Source organism: Ornithorhynchus anatinus, chromosome X1, assembly GCF_004115215.2.
Source record: "Ornithorhynchus anatinus isolate Pmale09 chromosome X1, mOrnAna1.pri.v4, whole genome shotgun sequence".
NCBI lineage: Eukaryota > Metazoa > Chordata > Mammalia > Monotremata > Ornithorhynchidae > Ornithorhynchus > Ornithorhynchus anatinus.
The window spans coordinates 124,948,313-124,974,293 of record NC_041749.1 but is presented as its reverse complement, the minus strand read 5'-3'; the positions used below and the strand labels follow the sequence as shown (position 1 = coordinate 124,974,293).

General features: G+C 46.8%; 1 protein-coding gene across 1 annotated transcript in view; it reads left to right on the top strand.

Annotated features, from left to right (window-relative positions):
• Positions 1–3,436: 3,436 nt before the first annotated feature.
• DYNC1LI2 (dynein cytoplasmic 1 light intermediate chain 2) overlaps positions 3,437–25,981 on the top strand; it is a 36,859-nt gene continuing 14,314 nt past the window's right edge. The window contains exons 1-9 of the mRNA XM_029049870.2: positions 3,437–3,973; positions 4,737–4,810; positions 6,621–6,737; positions 8,626–8,856; positions 13,081–13,232; positions 19,719–19,812; positions 21,486–21,621; positions 24,276–24,384; positions 25,332–25,391. Of these exons, the coding sequence (XP_028905703.1) occupies positions 3,654–3,973; positions 4,737–4,810; positions 6,621–6,737; positions 8,626–8,856; positions 13,081–13,232; positions 19,719–19,812; positions 21,486–21,621; positions 24,276–24,384; positions 25,332–25,391 (1,293 nt within the window). The 5' untranslated portion in view covers positions 3,437–3,653. The remainder of the gene's footprint in view (positions 3,974–4,736; positions 4,811–6,620; positions 6,738–8,625; positions 8,857–13,080; positions 13,233–19,718; positions 19,813–21,485; positions 21,622–24,275; positions 24,385–25,331; positions 25,392–25,981) is intronic.

Below are 25,981 nucleotides of genomic sequence, written 5' to 3'. Positions count from 1 at the left end.
CTGCCGTCCTACTACAACGCAGCCTGCACACTTTGCTCCTCTAATGCCAACGTACTCACTGTGCCTGGATCTCATCTACCTCACCACTGCCCTCTCGCCTACATCCTGCCACTGGCTTGGAACGTTCTCCCTCTTCATTTCTGATAATTACTCTCCCTATTTTCAAAGCCTTATTGAGGGCACATCTCCTCCAAGAGGCCTTCCCTGTCCAAGCTCTCGTATCCTCTTCTCCCATTTCCTTCTGTGTCGTCCTTGCATTTAGATTTGCTCCCTTTATTCACCCATCTCTCAGCCCTGCAACACTTATGTACATATACAGAATTCATTTGTTTATATTAATGTCTGTCTCCCCCTCTAGATTGTACCCTAGTTGGTATCTACCCCAGCCCTTAGAACAGTGCTCTGCACATATTAAGCGCTTAACAAATACCAACATTATTATTATTATTTCATTCATTCATTCATTCAATAGTATTTATTGAGCGCTTACTATGTGCAGAGCACTGTACTAAGCGCTTGGGATGAACAAGTCGGCAACAGATAGAGACGGTCCCTGCCGTATGACGGGCTTACAGTCTAATCGGGGGAGACGGACAGACAAGAACAATGGCACTAAACAGCGTCAAGGGGAAGAACATCTCGTAAAAACAATGGCAACTAAATAGAATCAAGGCGATGTACAATTCATTAACAAAATAAATAGGGTAACGAAAATATATACAGTTGAGCGGACGGGTACAGTGCTGTGGGGATGGGAAGGGAGAGGTGGAGGAGCAGAGGGAAAAGGGGAAAATGAGGCTTTAGCTGCGGAGAGGTAAAGGGGGGATGGCAGAGGGAGTAGAGGGGGAAGAGGAGCTCAGTCTGGGAAGGCCTCTTGGAGGAGGTGATTTTTAAGTAAGGTTTTGAAGAGGGAAAGAGAATCAGTTTGGCGGAGGTGAGGAGGGAGGGCGTTCCAGGACCGCGGGAGGACGTGACCCAGGGGTCGACGGCGGGATAGGCGAGACCGAGGGACGGCGAGGAGGTGGGCGGCGGAGGAGCGGAGCGTGCGGGGTGGGCGGTAGAAAGAGAGAAGGGAGGAGAGGTAGGAAGGGGCAAGGTGATGGAGAGCCTTGAAGCCTAGAGTGAGGCTTCAAGGTGCTTATTATTTAATAAGGTGCTTATTATTTAAGCACCTACTACTTGCAGAGCACTGTTCTAAGCGCCGGGGTAGATACAGGGTAATCAGGTTGTCCCACGTGAGGCACACAATCTTAAAACCCATTTTACAGATGAGATAACAGGCATAGAGAAATTAAGTGATTTGCCCACAGTCACACAGCTGAAAAGTAGCAGAGCCGGCATTCGAACTCATGAGCTCTGACTCCCAAGCCCGTGCTCTTTCCACTGAGCCATGATGCTTCTCTTCGCTTGTTATGGGCAGGGAACATGTCTACCAACTCTGTTGTATTATTCTCTTCCACCGCTTAGTACAGTGCTCTGCACACAATAAGCACTCAGATATGATTGATTGGCATCTGTAGTTGATTCAATAATAATAATGGTATTTGTTATGCACTTACCATGTGCCAGGCACTGTTCTAAGCGCTGGGGTAGATACATGATAATCAGGTTGGACACGGTCCCTGTCCCACATAGGGCTCACAGTCTTCATCCCTATTTTACAGAGGTGGGAACTGAGGCCCAGAGAAGTGAAGTGACTTGCCCAAGGTCACACAGCAGACAAGTGGCAGAGACTGGATTAGAACCCAGGTCTCTCTGACTTGCAGGCCTGTGTTTTATCCACTAGACCACACTGCTTTATTTACATTAGTATAATAATAATGGTATTTATTAAGCCCTTACTATGTGCCAAGCACTGTTCTAAGTGCTTCTGTTACCACCTCTAGACTGTAACCTCCTTATGGGCAGGGAATGCGTCATCCAACTCCATTATATTGTGCTCACCCAACTGCTCAGTACAGTGGTCTGCAGAATAAGCACTCAATGATTAATATCTATAATTCATATTAATGTCTGTCCGCCGCTAGACTTGTGGGCAGGGAACGTGTTCTCACGTTCTTTAGAGAAGCAGTGTGGCTCAGTGTAAAGAGCCCGGGCTTGGGAGTCTGAGGTCATGGGTTCGAAACCCGGTTCTGCCACTTGTCAGCTATGTGACTGTGGGCAAGTCACTTAACTTCTCTGTGTCTCAGTTACCTCATCTGTAAAATGGGGATTAAGACTGTGAGCCTCATGTGGGACAACCTGATTACCCTGTATCTACCCCAGTGCTTAGAACAGTGCTCTGCACATAGTAAACACTTAACAAATACCAACATTATTATTATTATTACTACCAATTCTGTGGTATTGCAGGTACTCTCCCAAGCTCTTAGCGCAGGGCTCTGCACCCAGTAAGCACTCAGTAAATACCACTGATTGATCGACTAATTCTCCCATACCCTCCCAAGAGCCCAGGAAGCAGCATGGTCTAGTGGATAGAGCAAGGACCTGGGAGTCAGAAGGACCTGGGTTCTAATCCAGTCGCTGCCACATGTCTGCTGTGTGTCCTTGGGCAAGTCACTTCACTTCTCTGGTCCTCAGTTCCCTCATCTGTAAAAAGGGGATTAAGACTGTGAGCCCTATGTGGGATAGGAACTGTGTCCAACCTAATTGCCTTGTATGTACTCCAACGCTCAGTACAGTGGTGGGTACATAGTAAGTGCTTAACAAATACCATTATTACATGGCTCAGTGGAAAGAGCATGGGCTTGTACATTCCAAGTGCTTAGTACAATGCTCTGCGCGTAGTAAGCGGACAATAAATTTGAATGAATTAATGAGTTGGAGGTCATGGGTTCTAATTGTAGCTCTGCCGCTTGTCAGCTGTGTGACTTTGGGCCAGTCACTTCACTTCTTTGTGCCTCAGTTCCCTCATCTGTAAAATGGGGATGAAGACTGTGAGCCCCACGTGGGACAACCTGATCATCCTCTATCCCCCCCAGCGCTTAGAACAGTGATCTGCACATAGTAATAGCTTAACAAATACCAACATTATTAGTAGTAGTAGTAAGCGCTTAACAAATGCCATTATTATTCTCTGTGCCTCAGTTCCCTCATCTGTAAAATGGGGATGAAGACTGTGAGCTCCACGTGGGACAACGTAATCACCTTGTATTCCCCCCCCCCAGTGCTTAGAACAGTGCTTGGCACATAGTGAGCGCTTAACCAATACCATCATCATCGTCATTATTACTCCTGCTTGGCGCAGAGCGCATGCGCTGGAGTTACACCCTTCCCCTCCCCTCCCCTCCCCTCCCCTCCCCTCCCCTCCCCTCCCCTCCCCTCCCCTCCCCTCCCCTCCCCTCCCCTCCCCTCCCCTCCCCAGTGTCTATGACGCAACCGTCGAGGCCTTGGCCCGTCAGCGCGGGCGCTGCGACGCAGCAGTTGAGGCCTCGGCCCGTCCGTGCGAAGGTGTGCGCGCGCGCTACGACGCAGCCATTGAGGCCTCGGCCCGTCCGCGCGCCGAGGCGCAGCCGTTGCCGCAGCCGTTGCAGCTTTCGCTAACGGAGTCGGCCGGAAGGGGGCGGTGTCGGCAGCTGCCGATCCCGTCCGACTGTTTGGCTCTCCGTTAGTTGCCCGCTCGTCGAAGTGCTAGTCCCGTTGTTCGAGGCAGCATGGAGCGCTATCCGGGCGACCGGGGAATGGGCTGGAGGGAGCTGGGCTACGGCCAAGCCGTGGACCCGACAGGCCAGGCCGGCTCGGCCCCCACAGCGGGGGCCCCGGCCCAGCCCGTCCCTATCCAGTGGGGCGTCTACTATTTAGCGCCAGTCGGGGAGATGGCGCCGCCGCCCGTGGGGATGCAGCTACCGGTCCTGGGCGCGGTTGGGGCAGCTGCCGTCGACCCCGCCGCCGCCGCCGCGCCCGTCCCCGTCTATGGCATCGGTGGCGGGGAGGAGGAGCTGGAGGAGAAGAAGCAGGAGGAGGAGGACCTGTGGTGAGGGGGGGCTTCTCGGACGGCGGCTCTGGGGGGGGCTTCCCTCCCTGGGCCGGGGTGCGCGTCTTTTCATTGATTTATCTGTGGCATTTGGGAAGTGCTTACTAGGGGTCCAACGCTGCTCTAAGCGCTTGGGAGTCAGAGGGCGTGGGTTCTAATCCCGGCTCCGCCACTTGTTTGCGGCGTGACTTCGGGCAAGTCACTTCACTTCTCTGGGCCTCAGTGACCTCATCTGGAAAATGGGGATGAAGACTGTGAGCCTCACGAGGGACAACCTGATGACCCTGTATCTCCCCCAGCGCTTAGAACAGTGCTCTGCTAGGAAGCGCTTAACAAATACCGACATTATTATTCTCTGGGCCTCAGTGACCTCATCTGTAAAATGGGGATTAACTGTCAGCCTCGCGTGGGACAACCCGATGACCTTGTATCTCCCCCAGCGCTTAGAACGGTGCTCGGCACATAGTAAGCGCATAACAAGTACCAACATTATTATTCTCTGGGCCTCAGTTCCCTCATCTGGAAAAATGGGGATTTAAAAAAAAAAATGTGAGCCCCACGTGGGACAGTGTGATTACCCTCTATCTCCCCCAGCGCATAGAACGGTGCTCTGCACGTATCAAGCGATCAGCAAATACCATAATAATAATAATTATTATTATTATTAAGTGGGAGGGGAGGATGGCGAGGGAGCCTTTCTCCGAACGGCGGGCCCGGTGCCCGCGGCTACTCGGCGCTAACGGCCGTCCCGTCGTTCTTCTAGGGCCTCGGTTTTGAGAGAAGTCTCCGCCGGGCCCAGGCCCAAACTGCCAACGGGCAAGAACATCCTTATTTTAGGTGAGTGTCGCCGCAAGCAGGCCCGTCGGGGTGGGAGGGGACTTGGGCGGGCGGGGGGAGAAGGAGGAGGTGGCCCCGGGCGACCAACGGCCTTTCATTCATTCGATCGTATTTCTTGAGCGCTTACTTTGTGCAGAGCACTGGACTCGGCGCTTGGAATGGACAGTTGGACAACAGACAGAGGCCACCCCCGGCCCAACAACGGGCTCTTTCCTGCTGCGGCCCCTTTCACGCACGGGCTAGGAGGGGAAACTTCGCTCAGGAATGTGGCCAGACCAGAAAAGTGACACCCCCCCACCCCCGTCCTCGTGTGCCCACCCAGCGAGGTCTCCTTTGTTGAAAATATTCAACGATTCCACATTATTTCCCATTGTTCCCCAGCCGTGGCATCCGACACCTCCTCCAAGAAGCTTTCCCAGACTAAGCTTCCCCTTTTCTCTCTGCTCCCCCTTTACCTCCCCTCAGTTAAGTCCCCTTTCCTTCAGCTCTTCTCCCCTCCCTTCCCCTCCCCTCAGCACTGTGCTCATTTGTATATATTTTTATTGCCCTATTTATTTGGTTAATGAGGTGTACATCCCCTTGATTCTATTTATCATGATTGTTGTTTTTGTCCGTCTGTCTCCCCCAATTAGGCTGTAAGCCCGTCAGTGGGCAGAGATTGTCTCTATCTATTGCCGAATTGTACATTTCAAGAGCTTAGTACAGTGCTCTGCACTCAGTAAGCACTCAATAAATACAATTGAATGAATGAATAAATGCGACTGAATGAATGAATGAATGAAGCCATTTCCTGGGGGGCCGCCCGAGTGAGAATCCAAAGAATCCAACCAAAGTAGATCATTCCCCAGAGATCACTCATTCTGTTCGGAGGCAGGTTTAATTGCAGAATTGGTGTCAGAGAGATGGCATTCTGCTTAATAAAAATAATAATTATGGCATTTGTTAAGTGCTTACCATGTGCTGAGCACTGTTCTAAGGGCTGGGGTAGTTACAGGGTAATCAGATTGTCCCACATGGGGCTCACATTTTTTAATCCCCATTTCTACAGATGAGGTAACTGAGGCACAGAGAATTGAAGTGACTCGCCCAAGGTCACACAGCAGACAAGTGGTGGAGCCGGGATTAGAACCCACGAGCTCTGACTCCCAGGCCCGGGCTCTTTCCACTAAGCCACATTGCTTAACCCTCCAATTATTTTTCCCACCCTCCGAGAATCCGAGAAGCAGTGTGGCTCAGTGGCAAGAGTGCGGGTTTGGGAGTCAGGGGTCGTGGGTTCTATTCCCAGCTCTACCACTTGGCAGCTGTGTATGGGCAGCTGTGTGCTCCGTGCCTCAGTTGCCTCATCTGTAAAATGGGGATGAAGACTGTGAGCCCCACGCGGGACAACCTGATTATCTTGTATCTCCCCCAGCGCTTAGAATGGTGCTTGGCTCATAGTAAGCGCTCAATAAAATACCATCATGTCTACCAAAGTCAACCGACTGCGGTGTTCTAGTCTCCCAAGCCCTTAGTACAGGAACCACTCGATAAATACCACTGGTTGAGTGACTAATTGAAGTCAGACAACATGGAGAGCCAGAAAAGGACTTTGATTCTTACCACTGACTATGCCGATGTACCTGTTTTATGAGGCTCGCTGCTTCTTTATTGAAATCTGCTTTAATTAGACTAGTCCTTTTTTTCTTCATTTCAATATCTGTATATTAAAAATGAGGTTTGTAGTGGGGCATTTTCATTTTTCTTTCCTTGCGTGAGGCTGTCGAATACATCTTCCTTGTGCTGGATAAACTGAACTCTTTATCGTTTCTAGGAGAAACTGCATCAGGTAAAACCACCCTCATGGCCAAGATGCAAGGAGCCGATCACACCAAGAAAGGTTCAGGGCTAAAATATCTATACCTCAACATACATGATGAAGACATAGATGGTAAGTTTTTATGATTTTGACCCATATGCAGCTGTGAAGATTTGCTAGTTCACATCAAAGATAGGTTGAAGTGACTTTTTAATTACAAATCAGATTTATGTTTGTTTCAGCCCTTGCTTAGCTCTTCAGCATGCTTACTTTTGGGGTGGGCGTGGGGTAACCTGATTCAATCACAATCCCAGTTTTAAAAACCACCGTATTGAATATATGCAGTCCCAACAGGCAACATCGAGTCTTTAAAGTTAAGCTATCTCGTTCAAAATATTGACAGTTAACAACCGTCTTTAGTTTATGTTTAAGGTATAAGTAACACAGCTTATTATTTATCACAGCTAGACTTAGAGTAAACCACCTAGGGATTTGAAAGCGTCAATAAGGAGAGATTTCTATATTTTTACTGGAAGGTTAAAAGGTTGGCTCGTTTTATTCTCTGGGTGGGTCTGGCTTCCCTGAGTTTGGGCATCTACTTCTACTTTTTCAATTTTTTTTTTCTCCTCACCTGCTGCAATACTAAAATGAAATGAGAATGGAAGTATCTGAGGTGACTTTATGATGTAGCAAAAGTGTATTTTTTCTCCCCAAATATCCAGGTAACCCTTTCCCTTTTATTTTCACTTCTCTTTTGGAAACTACTGATTCCAAGCCCTGTGTGGTTGCCCTAATAATCTATTAGGGTAATATAGTAAATAATAACCAGTTACTTATCTGTATGCAGATCCCTGCATCAACACCATTAAAAGCAAACTGCTCCCTCTGCAAACTTTTTTGTCCTATTGAAGATAACGGTATGGTAGAGGTGGCCCAAAAGGGAGCAAAGAAACCCGAGAAATAGCTGCTTTTCCCCAGCTCCAGGCAGTTTTGAATCCCCGTGGAGCTGATGCAGGGTGTTGACAAGTGATTCTTTTTCAGCAAGCAGCATTAGCACCTAATGTCATAAGTGATGTTTATGGCTCTACAAGGAAGGGTAAATCTTGATATATATTTAGAACTGTCAAGCTCGATTTTTGCCCCTTTTTCACGTTCTGTAGAGTTCTCTTTGTTTAAACCTTTTCCCTATTGAAGAGAAACTGCCGACAGAGCAGGAAGGGCATCCGTGGGAGAGAGAAAAGAGTTAACAAAGATGTGGCTTGGAGAGTGTCAAGTCTGCACAAGATTTTTAGTAAAAATAAAAATCCAATAATTACCCTTTGGTTGATAGATTTAAAAAAACACAAAGCAACCTGAAGAACCCATACCCTAAACATCTGATTTCAAGTTATTTATGAAATGCTCCACTTGTATAGAAATGCCATGATAAATTCTATACATGTAGTTTGAATTGTGTTATGATACAACTCCGAAGTCGTTTTCTCATTTGCCATCTAAATCCACGTTCATTCCTTACAGGTAGTGAGAACTCTTATAAAAAAAAAATGTTGGTATTTGTTAAGCTCTTACTATATGCAAAGCATTGTTCTAAGCGTTGGGGAGGATTCAAGGTGATCAGGTTGTCCCACATGGGGCTCACAGTCTTAATCCCCATTTTATAGATGAGGTAACTGAGGCACAGAGAAGTTAAGTGACTTGCCCAAAGTCACACAGCTGACAAGTGGCTGAGCCGGCATTTGAACCCATGATCTCTGACTCCCCAGCCCGTGCTCTTTCCACTGAGCCATGCTGCTTCTCTTATAGGGGTGTGCACCTCGACTGCCTGGCCACCGGGTATTTGCTGCTGTTTTTTAAGGAATGGCAGGCAGTACCCATGTGATTCATTGTTATTTTCTTAACAAATAACCCGTTTCCAAGTTCCAGTTTTGGTTCTTCCTTGCTTGGGCAGAAAGGACAGCAGCTGCCCTTTAGTTTGTATTGACAAGGTCACAGGTACAGTGGCAAAATACTTTCTCTGCAGATCACACCTGCTGTAATGTGTGGATCCTGGATGGAGACTTGTTCTACAGAGACCTGCTCAAATTTGTGGTGACCGCAGAATCACTAGAAGATACCCTGCCCATCTTCGTGGCAGATATGTCTAGGCCTTGGACTATTATGGAATCGTTACAGAAATGGACCAGTGTTCTGCAGGAACACATTGATAAATTAAAGATCCCCTCGGAGGACATAAGAGTCATGAAACTGAACTGTGAGTATACAATTTTTTTAGGGAAACAAATCGCTAGAGTCTCCATGTGAGATTCAGCAACAGAGTAATTTCCAACTCCGTTTGGAAGGGAAGGACTATCTATAGAAGGCCAGATAAGTTAAAAGTATTGTCTATTTTTGAGAATTTGTTCTTGGGTTGCTGTTTTACTGATTTCTCTTTTTCTGAGGTTAACCTTGCAACTAGGATAAGTAGAAAAAAATATGTGTTTGGGGGGGGCACAAACTCTGAAAAATCTTTTCAGCTTCTCATCACTGGATGTGGTACCCACCCCAGAAGTTTGGGGACTGAGGCCCATCCGTCATTTTCGATGGGAGGTTCCATCATCATCACCCCCAAGCCCATCCATATAGTAAATAAAATCAGCAGTCTACTACTGAAGTAATTTTTCTGATTTTTCAATCATTTGTGAGTCTGTTTTTGCCATTTGGATGAGGATTTTGGGAGCAAATAGTTCTAATTTTATGGTGTAGTGTGTTACATAGAATTTCAAATGATATATAGAGATATATAAAGATATAAAATATTCCTACCTCTACAGATTCCTATGGAACATGCTACCCCTTGATAGTGTATACTATTGATGCCTGTTTACTTGTACCTGTTTTGCTTTGTTTTGTTATCTGTCTCCCCCTTTCTAGACTGTGAGCCCATTGTTGGGTAGGGATTGTCTCTGTTGCAGAATTATACTTTCCAAGCGCTTAGGACAGTGCTCTGCACACAGTAAGCACTCAATAAATACAATTGAATGAATGTACACATCTACACACACACACACTGAGCTCCTCGTCCCCCTCTACTCCCTCTGCCATCCCCCCTTTACCTCTCCGCAGCTAAAGCCTCATTTTCCCCTTTTCCCTCTGCTCCTCCACCTCTCCCTTCCCATCCCCACAGCACTGTACTTGTCCGCTCAACTGTATATATTTTCGTTACCCTATTTATTTTGTTAATGAATTGTACATCGCCTTGATTCTATTTAGTTGCCATCGGTTTTTACGAGATGTTCTTCCCCTTGACGCTGTTTAGTGCCATTGTTCTTGTCTGTCCGTCTCCCCCGATTAGACTGTAAGCCCGTCAAACGGCAGGGACCGTCTCTATCTGTTGCCGACTTGTTCATCCCAAGCGCTTAGTACAGTGCTCTGCACATAGTAAGCGCTCAATAAATACTATTGAATGAATGAATACATATACTGTAGCCGAGATTACAGCTGCATGCTGATCAATCAGCCAGATTTATTGAGAACTTACAGCGTGGCTCAGTAGAAAGAGCCCGGGCTTGGGAGTCAGAGGTCATGGGTTCAAATCCCGGCTCTGCCAGTTGTCAGCTGTGTGACTGTGGGCAAGTCATTTCACTTCTCTGGGCCTCAGTTACCTCATCTGTAAAATGGGGATGAAGACTGTGAGCCTCACCTGGGACAACCTGATTACCCTGTATCTACCCCAGCGCTTAGAACAGTGCTCTGCACATAGTAAGTGCTTAAATCCCAATATCATTATTATTATTAACTTACTGTGGGCAGAGCACTGTACTACGTGCTCGGGAGAGTGCAACATAAGAGTTGGTAGACACATTCCCCACCCAGAAAGAGTTCACAGTCTAGAGGATCCTAATCCCGGATGCCAGTTGCATGCTGTATGATCTTGGGCAAGTCACTGAACTTCTCTGAGTCTGTTTCCTCATCCATAAAATGGGGATTCAGTACTTGTTCTCCCTCCTACTTAGGTTTAAGTGCTTAACAAATACAATAATAATAATAATAACTTTTAAAAAATCCTAGTGTATCTTCTTGGGAGGAGACTGGTCGGAGTGATCTGTCTACTATTGGAATTGACCTCAGTGGCTTAAGCATGTACTTCCTTTGGAAGGTTTCTTCAAAAGCCAGGACTGTACTGGCTCATCTCCGAATTCAGGCAAAACCCTAAATAATTATAATGATGGTATTTGTTAAGCACTTACTGCGTGCCAGGCACTCTTCTAAGCACTGGGGTGGACACAAGCAAATGGGGTTGGACACAGTCCCTGTCCCACGTGGGGCTCGCAGTCTCCATCCCCATTTTACAGAGGAGGGAACTGAGGCACAGAGAAGTGAAGTGACTTGCCCAAAGTCACACAGCTAAGTGGCAGAGCTGAGATCAGAACCCACGACCTCTGACTCCCAAGCCCCTGCTCTTTCCACTAAGCCAGGCTGCTTCTCAGTAAGCCCCTAAAGCCCCTCAGCGCTGTGTTTGTGGAAATCCAGTATCTTTTCCAAATGAAGACCTCCACTCTCTAAATTCAGAAGTCCTGCATTCCCAGCATTAGTCGAGGCTTAGAAGATTGTCTTCCCTCTCGCCTCTTCTGTGCAGTTGTCAGCCTCTGGCCAGGTAACATTCAACAGCAACAACAGCCTTGGCAACGGTTGCCACTTGGCTCAGTGTGGCCCGTTTCCTCAGTGTGACATCACCCCTGAAGTAATAAGGGCCTGGGGGAACCTGGCAACCTGTACCTTCACACTGCCAACTGTCCTATTCGCGCCGCAGCCAGGATGATGGTTCCAAACAAATTCTCCCCGCTCAGGCTTTCCAGTCACCTGGATCACCTGTACGCAGGCCGCCAGCCACCTATTCTCCCCACCCATCACTTTTTCAGTTTAGGGTGTGTGTTTGGTGTTTCGAACACTGGGTAATAGAGGGGATCTAATCTTTAAAAGTCAGCTATCTCTTATTTCCTCCAGAAATGGAAAGGAAAAAGAAAGCTTCACAGACTGGGTGTATGCCCATGTGAGATCTATTTTGCAGCATTAGCACAGTACACAGATTGCCTAGCCTCATTTATTGTGGTGTGATATGACTCTTTGACCTTGGGTATACATGATATAATGCTGTTGTGAAGATTTGCCAAATATAATTAAGCAGCCAAGAATGTCATTTATTCTGTTCTTCCTTGGTGCATAGTTTTAGAGTATTTTTTTTAAATGGTATTTAAGGGCTTACTATCTCCCGGGTACGGTACTAAGCACTGGGGTAGGGCCAAGCCACACAGTCCCTGCCCCGCGTGGGGCTCACAGGCTTAATCCCCACTTTACGGATGAGGTGAATGAGGCACAGAGAAGTGAAGTGTCCTGTCCGAGGTCACACGGCAGATAGGTGACTGACTCTCAGGCCCTTGCTCTTTCCACTGAGCCACACTGCTGCCGCAGCTCCCATCTCTTTGGCCACTCATTCTAGGTCTCTTTCTTACAACCAGGAGAGGGGCAACTTTACTGAAACTTTAGTAGCTCTTTTGTAACCTGGGTTTTCACTGGGCATTCTGGCTAGAACACAGTTAGGGAATCAGGGCACGTTTTTCCCCTCAACACACATCTTTCTTATTGGAAGGAGGAGGAAGGGACAGTCTGTGGTTTGCTCTAATCTGTACAATGTAGACTTTACATGGTCCTAGTCCAAATCCTTACCCAGACAGTGAATCGCAGCACCGTCCTTACCCAGCAAGACCTCTTCAAAAGCTTTAATAGTTGTGGTATTTGTTAAGCACTTACTCTGTGCCATACACTGAATTAAGCACTGGAGCAAGGCAAAAGTAATCGTCAGGCACAGTCCCTGTCCCACCATTCATTCATTCATTAAGTCGTATTTATTGAGTGCTTTCTGTGTGCAGAGCACTGTACTTAAGCGCTTGGAGAGTACAATTTGGCAACAGATAGAGACAATCCCTATCCCACGACGGGCTCACAGTTGGTTCCTCCGCACAGCTTTCCCATCCTGAAGTCTCAAGACCTGAGACTCCTGAAGGGTGACTGCATCACTTGACTAATACAACTACTTTTAAAAGTGTGATCATTTATGGCTCAAGAAGCCATGTTGAGTCAGACCAAAGTCAGGACTCAAAGTCCAATTTTCATATGCTATAGGTGGTTTGGCTTTGTAATGCTCTTTTGAAAAACTTGTCTTCTGCAATGTTCAGCCTCATGGCTTTGATGATGAGTAGTGTGTATCCAGAATTTAGTTGGAATGATGTCCAGGGAAATCACTGTGATTTGGAAACAATGGAATCTTAACTGGGTTATTTAAGATACAAATTTTTCATTGTCCATGATCTCATTTTCAATCCATTCTATTATTGAAAGAAGAACAGATTAACAAAAGTGACTTGTTTAACACATGGCTTAATTAAGTATGTTCTAAACACTTATTACAAATGGCTGATTGAAATATTTTCTTTTTTAGTTGCAAAAGATTTTCAAAGCTATCTGGGGTCAGGACAGCGCCCCCGAGGATTTCAGTTGAGAGAGCAAGGCAACGAAAGCGTCTTTTTGCCACTTGGAGACCGTGTGCTTACTCACAGCTTTGGAATTCCTGTACTGGTAGTTTGTACAAAGGTGAGTCTGGATCGATTGAAATGCTACTTATTGAGCACTTCCCACGTTCAGAGCAGTGCACTGAGAGTATAATACAAAAGTTGTAGATGCTATTCCTGCCTTCAAGGAGTGTACAGTCTACTGAATATACTATGGAAATGTTGCTCTAAAATAACATTTACGTTTGATTTGGGAGAATTTTGGTTGAGTTCATTTATATTTGCTCTGTAACTTAAACTTGCTCTGTAAGTAAGGAAAATACCAATAAAGCTAAAATGCTGTAGGTGATGGAGAGGGGAAGGGAGAATAGGATAGGCCAATGAGAGATAAGTCAGGGAAGGCTTCCTGTAGGAGATGTGATTTTAGTAGGGCTTTGAACATGGTGCGAATGGCAGCCTGTCGGATAGGAAGTGGGGAGTTCCAGGCAGGAAGGCGGGAATGAGCAAGGGGTTGACAGATGAGTGTGAGGTACCATGATTAGGTTGCTGTTAGAGGAACAAAGTTTGCAGGCTGGATGGCAGTGGAAGAGGAATGAGGATGGGCAATGGGTCACTTGCTGTCCAGGCCTGGACCACATGCTCCTGATGGCCAGAAGGCTTGGCCTCCATAGTCATAATATTATCTCTTTTAGGCACCCCACCAAAAGGAGAAATCCATTTCTGTGTACATTTGGGGAATTGTCCATTCCTATTTTCCAGAGTCTTTTCTATTAGTATTTCTTCTGTTTGTAAGTGCTCATTGGTTAGGCAGCTAAGGTATAAGAGCCCCTGTACCAGGTGTTTTGGGTGACTGTTAAGAGTTGCCCGTGAAATACATCCAGTTCTGATAGGACACAATAAGAGGGCTAGGGAGCGTTCTTCCCACACCAGTCTCTTCTGGTAGAAAACGATCCACACGGTGTGAGTAGATTCAATGTTGGAAGAAATGGTTGTATAATAATAATAGTAATTATGGTATTTGCTAAGCACTTAGTCTGTACCTATCAGTCAGTTGTATTTATCGACCACTTACTGGGTGCAGCGTACTGTACTAAGCACTTGGGAGAGTTTAAAACAACGATATAATGGACACATGCTCTACCAAGGACCGTACTAAGCGCTGGGGAAGATACAAGGTGCTCTTCCCCTCTTTCCCTGCCCCACAGCTCTTAGGTATACACCTGTAATTTTATTTATTTATATTGATGTCTGTTTACTTATATTGATGTCTGTCTCCCCGCCCCCCCCCCAGACTGTGAGCTATCTGTGGGCTGGGGTTGTCTCTCTTTATTGCTGTATTGGACTTTCCCAAGCGCTTAGTACAGTGCTCTGCCCATAAGTGCTCAATAAATAGGATTGAATGAATACTGAGGCTGGAAACAGTCCCTGCCCCATATAGGACTCACAGTTTAAGTAGGAGGGAGTAGGATTGAAGCCCCATTTTACAGATGAGGAAGCTGCCGAGGCACAGATAAATGAAGTGACTTGCCCGAGGCCACATGGCAAGCAGATGTCAGAACCCGGATTAGAACGCAGGTCCTCCGACTGCCAGGCCTGTGCTCTTTCACTAGGCCATGTTGCTTCTTTTGCCAGGTGTACTTATGAGATCAGTCAAGGTGCGATGCTTCTATGCCTCTCAGCCTTACTGTACTCTGCCAGGCAGCACTTTATTGGGGTTTTTTGTTATTTGATTCTTTGGTTTTTATGGTATTTAAGTGCTTACTCTGTGCCAGCCACTGTTCTAAGCGCTGGGGTGGGCGCAAGCTGATGAGGTTGGACACAGTCCGTGTCTCACATGAGCCTCACGGTCTTCATCCCCATTTTACAGATGAGGTAACTGAGGCCCAGAGAAGTAAGTCACTTCACTTCTCTATGCCTCAGTTACCTCATCTGCAAAATGGGGATTAAGATTGTGAGCCCTGTGGGGGTAGGGATTGTATACAACCCGATTAACTCGTATCTACCCCAGTGCTTAATACAATGCCTGGCACATAGTGAGTGCTTAACAAGTGCCATTAACCAAAAAAAAAAAAAAAGATAAGTGACTCACCCAAGGTCACAAAGAAGACATGTGGTGGAGCTAGGATTAGAACCCAGGTCCTTCTGACTCCCAGGCCCATGCTCTATCCACTAGGCCACACTACTTCTCAGCTTTTACAACTTGACATTGCTCTGTCAATGTAAAGCGTTCTGCTAAGGGCAGGCCTAACAATAATATAAGAATAATGGCTGTCATAATGGTGTCTTGGCACCATGTACCCCCCTAGCCCATCCATCCCCATTGATTCAGTGGTTACTATGGTGCGATTTTTCCATGATAATTAGCTGTGGTATTTGTTAAGCATTTACTATGTGTCATTCATTCATTCAGTAGTATTTATTGAGCGCTTATTATGTGCAGAGCACTGTACTAAGCGCTTGGAATGTACAAATCGGCAACAGATAGAGACAGTCCCTGCCCATTGACGGGCTTACAGTCTAATCGGGGGAGACAGACAAAAACAATAGCAATAAATAGAATCTAGGGGATGTACATCTCATTAAAACAATAGCAATAAATAGAATCAAGGTGATGTGTATCTCATTAACAAAATAAATAGGGTAATAAAAAATATATACAAATGAGCAGACGTGTCAAGCACTGTTCTAAGTGCTGGGGTAGGTACAAGCTATTAGGTTGCACACAGACCCTGTCCCACATGGGGCTCAAAGCCTTAATCCCCATTTTACAGGTGAGGTACCGGGCACAGAAAAGTTAAGTGACTTGCCCAAGGTCACACAGCAGACGTGTGTCAGAGCCGGGACTAGAACCCACGTCCTCTAACTCTCAAGCCCAGGCTCTTTCCACTAGACCTCGCTGCTTCTCATGCTTAACTCCCATTCTCTCCTAGACCCCCTCCAATCTGGCTTCCGTCCCCTCCACTCTACCGAGACTGCTTTCTCTAAGGTCACCCATGACCTCCTTCTTGCCAAATCCAATGGCTCCTACTCCATTCTAATCCTCCTTGACCTCTCTGCTGCCTTTGACACTGTCGACCATCCCCTCCTCCTCCATACCTTATCTCACCTTGGCTTCACGGACTCTGTCCTCTCCTGGTTCTCCTCTTACCTCTCTGGCCGGTCATTCTCGGTCTCCTTCGCTGGAGCGTCCTCCCCCTCCCATCCTTTAACTGTTGGAGTTCCTCAAGAGTCAGTTCTTGGCCCTCTTCTGTTCTCCATTTACACTCCCTCGGTGAACTCATTCGTTCTCCCGGCTTTGACTACCATCTCTACGCAGATGACACGCAGATCTACATCTCCGCCCCTGTCCTCTCCCCCTCCCTTCAGGCTCGCATCTCCTCCTGCCTCCGGGACGTCTCCACCTGGATGTCGGCCCGCCACCTAAAACTCAACATGAGCAAGACTGAGCTCCTCATCTTCCCTCCCAAACCCGGTCCTCTCCCAGACTTCTCTATCACCGTGGATGGCACGACCATCCTTCCCGTCTCTCGGGCCCGCAATCTCGGTGTCATCCTTGACTCGTCCCTCTCGTTCACCCCACGCATCCTATCCGTTACCAAGACCTGCTGGTTTCACCTCTACAATATCGCCAAGATCCGCCCTTTCCTCTCCACCCAAACGGCTACCTTACTATTACGGGCTCTCGTTATATCCCGGCTAGACTACTGTGTCGGCCTTCTCTCTGACCTCCCTTCCTCCTCTCTCGCCCCGCTCCGGTCTATTCTTCACTCCGCTGCCCGGCTCATCTTCCCGCAGAAACGATCTGGGCATGTCACTCCCCTTCTTAAACAACTCCAGTGGTTGCCTATCAACCTCCGCTCCAAACAAAAACTCCTCACTCTAGGCTTCGAGGCTCTCCATCACCTTGCCCCTTCCTACCTCTCCTCCCTTCTCTCTTTCTACCGCCCACCCCGCACGCTCCGCTCCTCTGCCGCCCACCTCCTCACCGTCCCTCGGTCTCGCCTATCCCGCCGTCGACCCCCGGGTCACGTCCTCCCGCGGTCCCGGAATGCCCTCCCTCCTCACCTCCGCCAAACCGATTCTCTTTCCCTCTTCAAAACCCTACTTAAAAATCACCTCCTCCAAGAGGTGTTCCCAGACTGAGCTCCTCTTCCCCCTCTACTCCCTCTGCCATCCCCCCTTTACCTCTCCGCAGCTAAAGCCTCATTTTCCCCTTTTCCCTCTGCTCCTCCACCTCTCCCTTCCCATCCCCACAGCACCATACTCGTCCGCTCAACTGTATATATTTTCGTTACCCTATTTATTTTGTTAATGAATTGTACATCGCCTCGATTTTATTTAGTTGCCATTGTTTTTACGAGATGTTCTACCCCTTGACGCTGTTTATTGCCATTGTTCTTGTCTGTCCGTCTCCCCCGATTAGACTGTAAGCCCGTCAAACGGCAGGGACTGTCTCTATCTGTTGCCGACTTGTTCATCCCAAGCGCTTAGTACAGTGCTCTGCACATAGTAAACGCTCAATAAATACTATTGAATAAATGAATGAATTCTCATAACACAATGACCTTCCAGAATCACAGCTATTGCTTTAGAGCAAAAATGAATTTATGATCAGATTAGTGGCTGTTTAAGAAGAAGGAGGAATATTGCTATTGTGTCTCTTCCTATCTTCTCATTGCTCTTGCTCACTTTTAAAGAACTCTGGGACAGGGTTTCCTGGTAATAATTGTTTAGTATTTAAGATTTGCATTTTTAGCCAAAGGGCAGGTAATGGGGTTAATGATGAATAGTTCTGTTCTCTGAAGAGGACTAGGCATGACTAGTTGTTGGTAGATTTAAAAAGTTGTCTTTTGCTGCAGAGCTTAAGTATTTAAAAGAAGGCAAAAATCAATTATAAAATTATGTATATTACATTTTTCCCAATCAACTCACATCCTCTGCCCTCCCTCCCCTCTGCCTCGATTCATTCCCCTTGCTCTACCCCTCTCTCCCCACCCCACAGCACTTGTGTATATATGTACATATCTATAATTCTATTTATTTACATTAATGCTTATTGTTTTGATGTGTATATATATCTGTAATTCTATTTATTTATATTGATGCCCGTTTACTTGTTTTGATGTCTGTCTCACCCCTTTTAGACTGTAAGCTCAGCATGGGCAGGGATTGTCTCTATTGCTGAATTGTACTTTTCAAGCAATTAGTAGAGTGTTCTGCACACAGTAAGCGCAGTGGAAAGAGCCTGGGCTTGGGAGTCAGAGGTCATGGGTTCTAATCCCGGCTCTGCCACTTGTCAGCTGTGTGACTGTGGGCAAGTCACTTAACTTCTCTGTGCCTCAGTCCCTCATCTGTAAAATGGGGATTAAAACTGTGAGCCCCACATGGGACAACCTGATCACCCTGTACCCCCCCAGTGCTTAGAACAGTGCTTGGCATATAGTAAGTGCTTAACAAATACCACCGTTATTATTATTAATAAATACGATTGAATGAATGGATTGTAGGATTCTTTGAGTGTTTATTGTTTTGAATGCATTCATTCAATCATATTTATTGAGCACTTACTGTGTACAGAGCACTTTTTACTAAATGCTTGGAAAGTACAATTTGGCAACAAATAGAGACAATCCCTACCCAACAATGGGTTTGAGTCTAGAAGAGGGGAGACAGACAACAAAACAAAACAAGTAGATAGGCATCGATAACAGCAATATAAATAAATAGAATTTTAGGTTATGCACATTATAAAATAGAGTAATAAATATGTACATGTATAGCCAAGTGCTGTGGGGTGGGGAGGGGGATAGAGCAGAGGGAGGGAGTCGAGGTGATGGGGAAGAGGGGAGGAAGAGCAGAGGAAAAGGGGGGCTCTGTCTGGGAAGGCCTCCTGGAGCAGGTGAGCTCTCAGTCGGGCATTGAATAGGGGAAGAGAGCTAGTTTGGCGGATGTGAGCGGGGAGGGCGTTCCAGGCCAGAGGTAGGATGTGGACCAGGGGTCGACGGCAGGACAGGCGAGAATGAGGCACAGTAAGGAGGTTAGCTGCACCAGAGGAGCAGAGCATGTGGGCTGGGCTGTAGAAGGAGAGAAGGGAGGTGAGGTAGGAGGGGGCAAGGTGATGGGGAGCTTTGAAGCCAATAGTGAGGAGTTTTTGCTCATGCGAAGGTTGATAGGCAACCACTGGAGATTTTTGAGGAGGGGGGTGACATGCCCAGAGCATTTCTGTAGAAAGATAATCCAGGCAGCAAAGTGAAGTATAGACTGAAATGGGGAGAGACAGGTGATTGGGAGATCAGAAAAGAAATGTATCAAGCCTTTTAGGTAACTTGGGTATTTTGCCAGTACCCAAAGGTGGAATTGTGAAGACCCAACCTGAAATGAACTGTCCTACTGATTGGCACTGGGGGTGGGGGTAGGGAGGGATGGGTTCGGGGGGTGGTTTGTGTGTGTGTGTGTGTTGCGGGGGGGGGGGGAGGGTGTACGTATGTATGTGTGTAAATGTATAAATCTTGGCAAGACCCCTGGGCAATTAATCCTGTTCTGACTAGCTTTGCTTTCTTTTTTCCAGTGTGATGCAATGCGTGTCCTGGAGAAGGTACATGGCTATTCGGAAGAGCATTTTGATTTCATTCAATCACATATTCGTAGATTCTGCTTGAAATGTATCCTCACTTAAGATGCCAAGCCCTTTCATGTTTTGCCCATTTTGCGCTGTACGGTGACCCTTGCACCGCCTTTCCAACAAGCTTGAATGAGGTGCCTGGTATTGTTTATGGGAGTTCAACTGAGGTTCTTGTATTCTAAGATGCTGGGGTTATGAAAACATACCAGTAGTATCTGAAGACTCAATTCTGCCACGGTGGGAGTGTTAACGAGGCGTTGTGTCTGCGGTAGGCTGGCTGAATTAGGGCACGTGCTCATTTACCTGGATCCAGTGTTCCAGGGTGTCCGAAGAAACGGTTGTGTGCATGTGGACAGGCATCGGACTAGGTGTCCTTATGGGTGGCTCTTCTTAAGGTTGTACCCTTGATCAGCTTGCTTGAGTCAAAGGTCTAGTTTACTTACCTTTGCCATAACAAAATCACTCTACTCTGTGTATGAGGAAATAAGTTTCCTTTCTAATAATAACAGTACGGTAATTGTATTTGTTAATTAAATGCAGAGGTAGGATGTGGGCCGGAGGTCGCCGGCGGAACAGGCGAGAACGAGGCACTGTGAGGAGGTTAGTGGAAGAAGAGTGGAGTGTGCGGGCTGGGCTGTAGGAGAGAAGGGAGGTGAGGTAGGAGGGGGAAAGGGGATGGAGAGCTTTGAACTCAATAGTGAGGAGTTTTGGCTTGATACGAAGGTTGATAGGCAACCACTGGAGATTTTTGAGGAGGGGCGTGCTTACTATGCATCAGATACGTGGGTTCTAATCCCGGCTCTACCATATGTCTACTGTGTGATCTTGGGCAAGTCACTTAACTTCTCTGTGCCTCAGTGACCTCATCTGTAAAATGGGGATTAAGACTGTGAGCCCCATGTGGGGGACAGGGACTGCATCCAACCTGATTACCTTGTATCTACCCCATTGCTTAGAACAGCTCTCAGCACATGGTAAGTGCTTATCAAATAATAATAATAATGTTGGTATTTGTTAGGTGCTTACTATGTGCAGAGCACTGTTCTAAGCACTAGGATAGATACAGGGTAATCAGGTTGTCCCACGTGGGGCTCACAGCCTTAATCCCCATTTTACAGATGAGGGAACTGAGGCACAGAGAAGTTAAGTGACTTGCCCACAGTCACACATCTGACAAGTGGCAGAGCCAGGATTCGAACCCATGACCTCTGACTCCTAAGCCTGTGCTCTTTCCACTGAGCCATACCACAATTATTACTATTATTATTATTATTATTGTTAAGATCATCAGGTTCCAAATGGGGCTCCCAGTCTAAACAGGAGGGAAAACAGAAATTGATTCCTCATTTTGCAGATGAGGGAACTGAGACACAGAGCAGTGAAGTGACTTGCCCAAGGTCATACAGCAGGTAAGTGGCGGAACTGCGATTAGAGACAGAACTGTAATAGGAGTCAGCTGCGGACCTGGCATCGTGGAATTCAATCTACAGCGGAGACTTTCAGATATGAGTCTCTCTTGCTCAGTGATGACCAATGATCAGTGAATGGTAAAGTGTATACATACTTTGAAGGGTTTTGGTTGTGCATGCTTGATTTTAATGCTTGATTTTTATTAATTTAATATAATTTATTTATGGTGTTTGCTAAGTGCTTATTATGTATCAACCACTGGTTTGCTTTAGTGAATCAATTTTCCTTAAACAAATTGTATAGATGGAGCTGCTTTGATTTACACATCTGCTAAAGAAGGAAAGAATCTTGACTTATTGTTCAAGTACATGGTACATAAAATCTATGGTTTTCCCTTCACCACACCTGCATTGGTGATGGAAAAGGATGCGGTTTTCATGTAAGTCATGCACATTTCAAACTTCTTAAAATGTTAATATTAGCCCCTCTGTTCTACTTTCATTCATTCAATCGTATTTAATGAGTGCTTACTGTGTGCAGAGCACTGTACTAAGCACTTTCATAAACTCAATTTTCAAGTTTCTGTGGGGTAGGTGGGGAGTTATCCCACAGTAGTCTCTCTGAAATCCTAGCTTCTTTGTCTTCTTCCTATTGAGAAGCAGCATGGCTCAGTGGACAGAGCCCGGGTTTGGGAGTGAGAGGTCATGGGTTCAAATCCCGGCTCTGCCACTTGTCAGCTGTGTGACTGTGGGCAAGTCACTTCACTTCTCTGTGCCTCAGTCACCTCATCTGTAAAATGGGGATTAACTGTGAGCCTCACGTGGGACAACCCGATGACCCTGTATCTCCCCCAGCGCTTAGAACAGTGCTCTGCACATAGTAAGTGCTTAACAAATACCAACATTATTGGGCAAGTGGTGAGGGTGGGGCCAGAGGCCAGGGAAAGGAAGTGGGTTCTGTCTATTTTTGCTATACGTTGATAGGTTTGGTAAAAGATTTCATCAAGGGGTTGGTGATTTTAACCTATTTGCAGATTATCTCTTTTATAATAATAATATTGATCGTATTTTGTCCAAGGTTAGGAGATTGCGCAGGCCCAGAGGTAGGCTCACCTCCAAGAAACGAAAAGGGATGACAGGCATAATGGGGAGAAGAGCACTGTGGGGCGGGGAAGGAAAATGTGAAGAGTTCAGAGGGAAGTGTACACCAGGCAGTATCCAGATAAGTGGGGGAGGAGGAAGCAAGGGTCTACCTTCTCTTTTGCCCATACCCACCTCTTCCTACACAAATAAGCCTCTTCTTCCTCTTCCTGCACTCTTACCCTCTGCCATCCTGCAAACCTCCACGGAGCATGAGGAAGAGGGTCAGAGGGAGAGGGAGAGGAGGCCAGCGTTGAAAACAACCCCTTGGCCCAAGGTGGTTCCCAGCTTTTTGCATCACACCAGTTTTTTGTTGTTGTTTTTTTTAAAAAAAGGTATTGGGTGTGCCGGGTGGCATTTGAGCATTGTTCCCATCACCTGCCCCACATCTCGCCCCCCTCTCTCCCCATCCCCCTGCCAAATGAGAGCTGGAAGTGGGGCTGGGGTAAAGAAGAGCCATATATTTGCCTGGTCAGCACTTAAAACCAGCTCTGCAAGGTGGTGCACACTGGCCTCTTCCTGAGAACAGTAGAGCCATGTACTTGCAGTGCAGCATTCCATGATCTCCCATTATCCCTTTCAATCTGGCTCCAGGACAGAGGCTCCTGGGAGCCAGAGGAGGGAAGTGTCCTCCCTTCCCTCCTTTCCCTCGGACTGCATCCAACCTGCTTGTCTTTTATCTACCCCAGCACTTAGTATAGGGCTTGACACAGAGGATGCTCTTGACAAATACCACTATTATTATTATTGTTATTTTTAATTGGCTTCTCGGAGTATCTTTGGGACCCCCCCCCCCCCCAAAAGCGTCACATCCCATTCCTTAAGCACTTCCATCAGTGCCACTTAGAGGTCATAGGGCACCTCAGATGGCAAGACAGGATCACAAAATACCAAGTCAGTCCCCTCTTAGCACCGAAGGTATGCTCACTTCAACACAGCTATGCTGGGTGGGACATGTGAGGAGAACAGAGAGCAGCAGGATTTCCAAGTAAATGCCATATGAGGAACTGAAACTGGGAAACCTAAAGCCAGGAGGGCAGAGGAAAGGTTTGAAAGATTCAATAAAATAAAACCTCAGCCCGTGTGGCATCAAAGCTTAAAACTGAGAGATCACTGCAGCAGATGGACCAGCGCGGTGCACTTCAGTGCAGAAAGGAGTGGCTTTTTGAGCAGAAGCCTTGAAAGGATCGTGAGGCAGAAACGAAAAAGAAAATTGCTCTAGGCACAGCAGGCACCCCGTCCAACAACAGATAGTGATGATGGATGGTCTCCACGACATTTCATCGGCCGCCCTTATATCTGTGGGGAAACCTTTTCAATCACAGAGAATAGTTAGGTGGATAATAACTTCTCTGACATTTTCCCGAAGTACAGATTGACAGAAAAGCATTTGAATCTGTCCATATTTTTAAACTGCCTTATCTTCCCAAATTCCTTGAGCTCAGTAGTTATGACTTTTATATGTGCTAAATAGTCTTACCTGCAGCAGGTTCTCGGGGTGTAGAAGTGAAATTGTGCTTTATTGTAAGGGTTGGTAACCTTTCTGTGCAGGAGAGCCAAATAAAATGAAACCTTTGAGTAGCTAGTGTGCAAAGAGCAAATTGGACAATTTAAACACATTAGTGTAGCATACTTTAACAGCTTTAGATCTCTTATACCCTCCCCCCCCGCCACACACACACTAGGCTTGAGATCACACTTGGTTCCAAGAAGTCAAATACATATGGCTCTCAAGCCACAGTTTGCCAATCCCAGCTTTATTGCCTTATAATTTGGATCTGGGCGAGTGAGCCTGAAAACTGTGTAACACGGGAGAATTGAACCCCCTGAGTTCCAGGGCAGGGTCTGGAGGAACTTTATTTAGCAATCTTTCCAAACCTCGAAAATGCAGTTAGCATCGTGCACCTGTGACTCTCAGGGAAACAACCCTGTTCCACCTTTTTTTCCTTCTTAGACCTGCGGGTTGGGATAACGAACATAAAATAGCTGTTTTACATGAGAGCTTCACCAGTGTATATCCAGAGGATGAATATGAAGATTTCATTATTCCTCCAGTGCGAAAGGTACCAAAATTGATTAGTTTTGAAGTGGCCTTTTGGGGGGGATTGTTTGGTAAGGAAATGTCTGTTCTACAGAACTGTATATAGAGCTCACTAAAGGGGCTGCTCCCCTGGAAGCCGGGGGTTAGAGGGTGAGCCAGTTGTCAAGTCAGGGCTCCAGGCCACCAGTCCCGAACTGTGGCCTGCGTTTTTGAGGTAGGAGTTCAGGTTGAACCTAGACTGTTGTCAGGGGACCCCTCACAGGACTGTCACCTCCACAGCAGAGGTTTTGTTCTAGGTTGAGCCACCCCTTCCTGATGGGTGCAGCTTCCTGTTGGAGCGGGGCCCTGGGCTCCAGGCCCTTCCCCTCTCTCTCCCCGCCACCCCAGGCCCATTGTAATCTGAGAAAGAGTGTGCTGGGAGCGGAGTCGGTGCTTGAAGCTTCCTAGGCCTTCCTGAGGCTCTGGGCTGATTAATCTTCACCGAAGGAGTTTGATTCAGGAAGAACGCAGTTGTATTGGTTATTAATATTATGAATAATAATCGTTTTGAGCACTTACTGTGTGCAAAGCACTGAACTAAGCACTTGGGAGAGTACACTATAACTTTAAACACCTTCTCTGCCCACAACGAGCCCACAGTCTAGAGGGGGCTGGTTGTTTTGCCTTCATTTTTAATTTTGAAAAATCTGCAATATTCATTCATTCAGTCGTATTTATTGAGCGCTTACTGTGTGCAGAGCACTGTACTAATCGCTTGGAATGTACAGTTCGGCAACAGAGACACTCCCTGCCCAACAAGGGGCTCACAGTCTAAAAGGGGGAGACAGACAACAAAGCAAAACAATACTGTTGTTGGTGGGCTGTTAATATATTTCTTCACAAGAGTGACTCCCAGATATGCAAAACCCAGCATTCTTATGCAAGGGACATTTTAAATCGTGACATTTTTGCTGTGGTATTGTTCTACAGTTGACCCATTTTAAAGAAGTGGTAGCAGAAGACGACCAAGAATTTCTCCTGAGGCAACAGGTGAGCCCAGAAATTGAGTAAAGTTTGTGTTTCCTCAGGGTAGGGTTCGGGTGCTAAGCTTAGCCCCAGAGACCCGTGGAGCCGGCAAGAAAATCGTCCAGCTCCCCCGCTCCCTTCTCCCCTCTACATGGCACCAGCACTGCTTTCTCTTCCCTCCTTCCCTTCTCTCGTCTCCCAGCACTCTCCTCCCCTCCTCTTTCAGCCCTCTTTCCTCGCTTCCCCCATGTTCCTCTGGGCATCTTTGTCTCCACGCCTGCTCCACTCTGCTCCTGCATGACCCCTCTCTTTTCTGCCCCCTCTCCTTCCCCCTCCTTTTCCCTCTCCTTCCCCAGCCACTCCGGGGTCTGGGTTTTAAAGCTTAGTCACTTGGTGACAGGGTCTCAGTGTTGGTGACTGTATGGCTGAACTTGGGCTTGGCTGTTTCAGATCATTGAGAGTTTAGATAGGCAAACCAAATTGGCTCTCTTCTTGTGGACCCAGACCAAATTCTGTTGGGACGTCCAAGCTTTTTTGATTAACTGAACTAGTTTAGGTTCTGAGAGCTGGTTGATTTTGATAGCAGATGTTCAGCTAAAATGGCTTTTCACAGT